We start from the raw sequence: 6,568 nt of genomic DNA, 5'->3' as shown, positions 1-6,568 counted from the left end.
CCCTCTCTTTTTCCCTCTCTCTCCCTCTCTTTCCCTCTCTCTTTCTCTCCCTCTCTCTTTCTCTCTCCCCAACACCCTCAAAACATTTTTAGTTTTGTGACTTGAATGATGTAAATGCCTTATACTTACACTAATTTAGTACATTTAGTAAACCTAGCAAACTGATTCTTAAATTATCTTTGTGTGTCTCCTGTAGATGTCTCTAAGGACACGCCCTCCTCCTCTCTCCATGGCAACCGCGTGGCAATGCTGAGACGAAACTTTGGTGTCGCCGGTAGCAACAGTGTGCCCACAGGTGTCAAACCTCCAGTGCCCACCAAACCAGCTCACCTGCAGCGCCAGTCAGTCACGATGTCACGATGAGATGACACACACACACACACACACACACACACACACACACACACACATCTGTAAATAAACACACCACAACACACAAGCAACACCATGGAGGCATGCTTACATACATGTACATAAACACAACACATAAAGGTCAATAAATGAACCAAACATACTTTCCCCATTGCTCCAGAGACTTGGAGACACTATAGAATACACAGAATATACTTCAGCACTCTCTGAAGGTGTCTTGCATGTGTGTGTGTGTGTGTGCGTGTGTGTGTGCATGTGTGCGTGTGTGCTAGAGTGTTGCTTACATAAGCACTGTAAATATGTTCATTTGTATAGTAATGCCACTTCCACACCTGCCCCCATACAAACACACACATTCAGTATTCATATAGAGAGAATACAAAGGATACAGCATGCCTGATATGCTCCATTGTATGATTGACATGGTCAGACTGTGTGTGAGGTGGTCATTAGATCTCCACTGGCACTATTCAAGTGCATTATAAGGAAACATAATGTGTGTGCTTGCACTATGGGGTGTTCTGAGGTCAAATTTTGTGCATGTGTATTGGCCATATGTTTAAAGCCAACAGAAATATGTCCCCTTTGGCGCCCTGTAGTATGTCTTTTTCAATGTGCCACCTGAAACATGGTTGCAAACCCCTACTACAGCACTGACATCTGTCTCTGTGTGTCAGACTCCTCCAAAGGGCACGGAGACCAAAGTTTGTACTGTATAGTTTTATACTGTGTCACATTGGGTTTGTATAGTTTTATACTGTGTCATGTTGGGTTCTTGAGATCAATAAAAACCTTGTACTGGTCATTACAGACTTGTGGAGTTGTTTGTGCATGTGTGTCTGAACTGTTATGCTTTTAGCTGATTTCGTTTGCAGAAGTGTGTATGTATGTGTGTGTGTTTGTGTGTGTGTGAGACAGACAGAGAGAGAGAGAGAGAGAGAGAGAAAGAGAGAGAAAGAAAGGAGAGAAATAGAGAGAGAGAATGAAAGGAGAGAAAGAGAGAGAAAGAAAGGAGAGAAAGAGAGAGGAATCAGATATGCAGCTGTGACAGTGACATCTGTGGCCATTACAGTGTCCTGTGGGGAGAACAGAGATCATCAGGTCAAATTCTCCAGCCACAGTGTGTGTGTGTGTGTGTGTGTGTGTGTGTGTGTGTGTGTACCCGTGTGCGCACATTAGAGTTTATGCAAGTGACAGTGTTTGTGTATTTAGGGAACATGTGTGGGAAAACATAGCCTGGGTTTTCCCATGCTGCCTTGCGCGCACGATTTAATTCACGCTGTCAGGCAGCCTGGATACCATGGAGCAAATTTTCGCCTCAGTTAGGGGACCAATCACAGAACGGAGGGAGGGCAATATAACGATGTTGACACCAGGGGGTCAGGATTTGATGGGTTAGCTTCAGCCACTTAGCATGGCATTTGGCCGCCGACATTTTTTAAAACATGGCGTTACATGGTTGCAACTTCCGGCACCAGTTTTTACATGCTGATTGGTAGATGACAGCTCATGCACGAGTTTAGTGTTGGGCATGAGCGTCCTCGCGCGTCCATGTTGGTTTACATTTCTGGAAGACGACAAATAAAACAACTAACTACTTGAATTAAGCTACTGATACTTGACTTAATGCCTACATGGTTTAGGCTGTATTACCGGACTTTGTGGTAAATAAAAGAAAAATGTTAATGTTGTCATATTAGGCTATTATTTGCCGTATATGCGGGGTGCCAATTACCTTAAAGTAACTGACTATGACCATACACTTTGGCAGATGCATAGCAATGACCTATATCCAATTATTAGCCTACTCATTGCGTTGTGTATGAAGACTATTTTAAAACGCACAGGCTGTAGTTCTGTAGAACGCAACGTCTGGATCATGTAACCTATGTCTCCGCAAGTGATTTAAAACGAAACAAATGTCAATGACTTATTTAGTTTGCTTTCTTGCAACATTGACATGATTAGGCTATGCATTTGATTTAAATGGCCAGGCTTCCAGTCGAGGCAAAAGCCAAATATCAACAACAGTTGCAGAGTCTTGAAATGCCTGCTCGAACCACACCGAGGGATGTGCGCTTCTATCGGTAAGTTTAACTTGCGTTGGCTTCATTTCGTCTGCCTGCAAATGTAGCCTAGTTAACAAACTGCAAATTCACACTGGGTGCATCAAAAATCCCAGCTATCCACAAGTCTCTTACATCCAATGTCTACATAATTATAGTCATTTTCGTTGGATAGCCATATTGCGTAATAGGCCACAACCTGTCCAAATGTAGCATTTAGGAATCATTATTTATGTAGCCTAAAGTGACTCAATATTGATTCGCATTGTTTATTATCACATATGAACATCACATTAAATAAATTAGGACTTAAGAGACAGGGCAAATTTCTACCTCCATTCCCAAAATGTTATCCCAACCAATGAAATAAATTTGCGCTTATAACGAGGTGAAGTGAAGCGCGTTCCCGAACAAATTATTTTCCTTTGAGGGAATGTCCAATCTTCATCAACGACATACCGTTGTACCTGACGTTGTCTCTGTCTGTAACGTGGAATCTAATAGGCTAATTCTAGCTGGTGCCGGAAACGAACACCCATGAAACGCCATTTTTGTAAAGATGGCTGCGGTCAATTTCAAACTTTTTTGGCTGAAGTAGCTAGCCTAGCATGGGCCATTGAAATGAATGGGGGCGGGACTTAGTCACTCTCTCCAGTTATATATAATACCTCCATGGTTGACACACCGTAGCCTTATGAGCCACGTATGCATTTGATAGACATTCGTAGCGCCCAATAAACGGCTCTGGGCATTTGTAAACCACGTTTCAAATACGAGAAAATGAATGCTAGTTCCCAGACACCGTCTCATTTGATATGACGTTAGCCAGGCTAGGGAAAACAAGCAAATTGGCGATATTGTGTGTGTGTGTGTGTGTATGTGTGTGTACTGTGTAAGGGAGACATTTTGAAGAAGGAGGGAAAAGGAAGGAAGCAAGGAACAGATATGGGGGCATGGTAGAGGGAGCATGGCAGCAACGACCGACACTTGGAAACACACACACACACACACACACACGCACGCACGCACACACACACACACACACACACACGCACACACACACATGCACAGACAGACACACACTGGTGTGTAATGTTTTGTCCTTTCAATTGCTGTGAGCTGATTGGATGGAGAAATATGAAGCTACAGTTGCTGCTGTCTCATTGTTAAGGTATTATACAGTCCGAGAGAGATTGAAATCCCATTGATTTCTGGGGCTGCTGCCAAAATTATAAACTCAGTAGACACAAAAATGGGCCTTAACGTCTTCTCATTTTTAGTTTGACACTGTCCACACCAAACATTATGAGAGCCTCTCATCTAAGCCATAAATGGCCAATGACCACCGTTTACCCCTACACTGGTTGGCTACAGTACTACCTGGTTGTAAACAGCTAATTGATAGCAAACTTCTTGACAGGAGAAAAGCTGACACTAACTGGCTAAAGGGTTTTGGGGTGGAGGTGATGGAGGTGGAGGTGGTGTTAGTGATCTGGTGTTCCACATTGAACACCTGAAGGCTGTGAGTTAAGTCCCATGGGCTGCCACCATCGTGCCCCTGAGCAAGGCACTTAGTCCCAGCTGCTCCAGGGAGACGGTCCCTGTTCTAGAGAAGAGCATCAGCTTAATGACAAATAACATAAAGCTAAATAAAGCCTGATCCCCCTCAATGACAAATCCGCTGTACGGCAAGGTAAAGCTATACTATCAGTTTTGATATCACTGCATGCCATGAACAATTCATATATGATGGGGATGTGGGTTTATTCCCCTGTGCAAGTAAAGTAAGTGATCTTTAAAGGCTTCATAGGCTGCTGTTGACATCTGGCACATGTTTTACTTGTCCTACTAGGGTTTGCTAACATGTCAGCTTGGATGGGAGTAGCTTGCTGCTGCTAAAGCAATCACACACACACACACACACACACACACACACACACAGTTTAGACATACCCGATCAAACACAGAATGCTTTGTGTCATTCACCTTTTCTGAACAAGTGTTTATGGGTAGGCATGGCATGGCGCAAACACACACACACACACACACACACACACACACACACACACACATGCACCCATAAACGCACGGCCACATACATGCGCATACGCATACACACACAAACACGTGTACACACACACAGCATGTCAAGGCCTCTGTCTGTCCTTGTGTCTCTCTTTGTGTTTCTGACTCACTGATCTTAAGTCCTTCACCCACACATTTCATAAGCCCTGCTTATGGAATATCACAATATGGACTAACAAATGGCACACCCCTCTTATCACAGCACCAAGGCCTGTGGAGCATCTCAATACTGACTAACAAATGGCACACCCCTCTTATCAAAACACAAAGGCCTGTGCTGTCTTCTGTTTAAGTCTTCTGTGTTGTTTGTCATATAAGGGTGCTTAATGGATGATTAGCTGACCTTTGACCAGGATGTCAATGACATAACTGCCCACACACTTCCTGCCTCTGGGACCTAGAACCAGTACCACTCCACCCCACATTCATTGCGTCCTGGTTCACCATATCTGTAATAAACACTGACGGTTCAACATAATAAAGAAATAACTCCATGCTGCTGTTGGTGTTCAAGGCCTCAAAGGACCAGACATCACCAGACACGTGGCTTAGTTCATCTGCACACTGACACGTTCTTCTGCGTAACCTTCCCATAACCTTCCCGTAATAGTCTGGGCCAGAGTCCTGCATGGGTCCATTTTTGAAGACCCGCACCCGCAAAGTTCAGCACCAGATCCGACCCTTCACCCGTGATAATATCAAAATTCAATCCGCACCCACACAGTTCCTGTAGCTCAGTTAGGTCTATAGACTGAAAGTACTTTCAGGTTCTGCTTTCAGCTAGACGTTTAACACATTTTGGTCAACATTAACATGCATGGACTTGATGTAATTCCTGATCTGATGCTATTGGTTATTAGCAATGTAAGACATAGTTGTGTTAGCATAGGTTGATATCAGCTTTGTTACATTTACATCCCATTTACTCATTTGGCAGAGGATGTTTTTCTCCAAAGTAGAAATATGTTTATGTTTATGTTTATGGTTCTTGATACTTTTGTCCAAACCAACTTACAATGACATCAATAAACATGACATTAACATTAAATTAAATATTCATACAATATCATGAATCATCATATATTCATATAGAATTCATATCAACATTGTGCTGAGGTAGCATAAGACATTTTCAAACAAGAAAATTACCATTAATGTTAAGATGACGCTGGACTCTTACTGCTAGTGCTATTACTGACTATGACATTGTCAATGATATTTGATATCATGGGATCTTTACTAGAGTGCATGGTCTGGTGATCATCTGAAACAGTTCACGGAAAGCAACCACACACTCACACACACACACACACACACACACACACACACACACACACACACTGGTGGTCCCCTGTAACAGTTCAAGAAAAGCTTCAGCTATCATGTTTCTGCTTGTTTATAAATCATTGCTGAGGTCACCTATCTAATGAGGACATTTTTCAGACTGAGTAGCTAATCTAGAGTATAGTTTAAGAGCTTACATCATGTTTAACCTTTTTGGTGCGACACCCTGTAACACTCATAGATAGATTATGTGATTTGTGTATACGCACTGTAACACTCATAGATCATGGGATTTGTGTACACTCATAGATAGATCTTGTGATTTGTGTATCCAATGATTTATGATATAGATTATTTACATTATTTATTTTGGTGTTATTATAAAAGCATGCTCCACTGATCAGGCAACTGATGTGTGTATTGTCTTTAAAACCAAGCTGAGTTCAAGCTATGGCATTTGATCTCAACCAATATCATTTAGGTTGGTAACCTTATTTAGGAGACTCCAGTCTTCCCTCTCTTGCTCTTGCTACCTCTTCCTCTTCCCTCTTTCCCTCTCTTGTGAGGAAGAGGTAGCAGAGGGGGGAGGTGGTGACGAGTCTCTGCTTTAACTGCAGGCGTCCCCACTGACATCTGACACGTGAAACGGGAGGTGAACAGCGCACAGAAGCGACCATTAATGCAGTGCACTTACACCACACACAACCAAGTCAGTACACTAGTGCACTTACACCACACACAACCAAGTCAGTACACTAGTG

At 42.8% G+C, this 6,568-nt stretch overlaps 1 protein-coding gene across 1 annotated transcript in view; it reads left to right on the top strand.

Annotated features, from left to right (window-relative positions):
* LOC143125828 (uncharacterized) overlaps positions 1-1,177 on the top strand; it is a 16,700-nt gene extending 15,523 nt beyond the window's left edge. The window contains exon 6 of the mRNA XM_076287586.1: positions 197-1,177. Coding sequence (XP_076143701.1) covers positions 197-363 — 167 coding nt within the window. The 3' untranslated portion in view covers positions 364-1,177. The remainder of the gene's footprint in view (positions 1-196) is intronic.
* Positions 1,178-6,568: the final 5,391 nt, after the last annotated feature.

The sequence above is a fragment of the Alosa pseudoharengus genome, unplaced genomic scaffold (assembly GCF_046254945.1).
Source record: "Alosa pseudoharengus isolate Yale_2024_CS ecotype anadromous, Long Island Sound unplaced genomic scaffold, YU_APseudo_1.1 YU_APseudo_1.1_scf_16, whole genome shotgun sequence".
Lineage (NCBI taxonomy): Eukaryota > Metazoa > Chordata > Actinopteri > Clupeiformes > Clupeidae > Alosa > Alosa pseudoharengus.
This window is presented reverse-complemented; position numbering and strand designations above follow the sequence as displayed.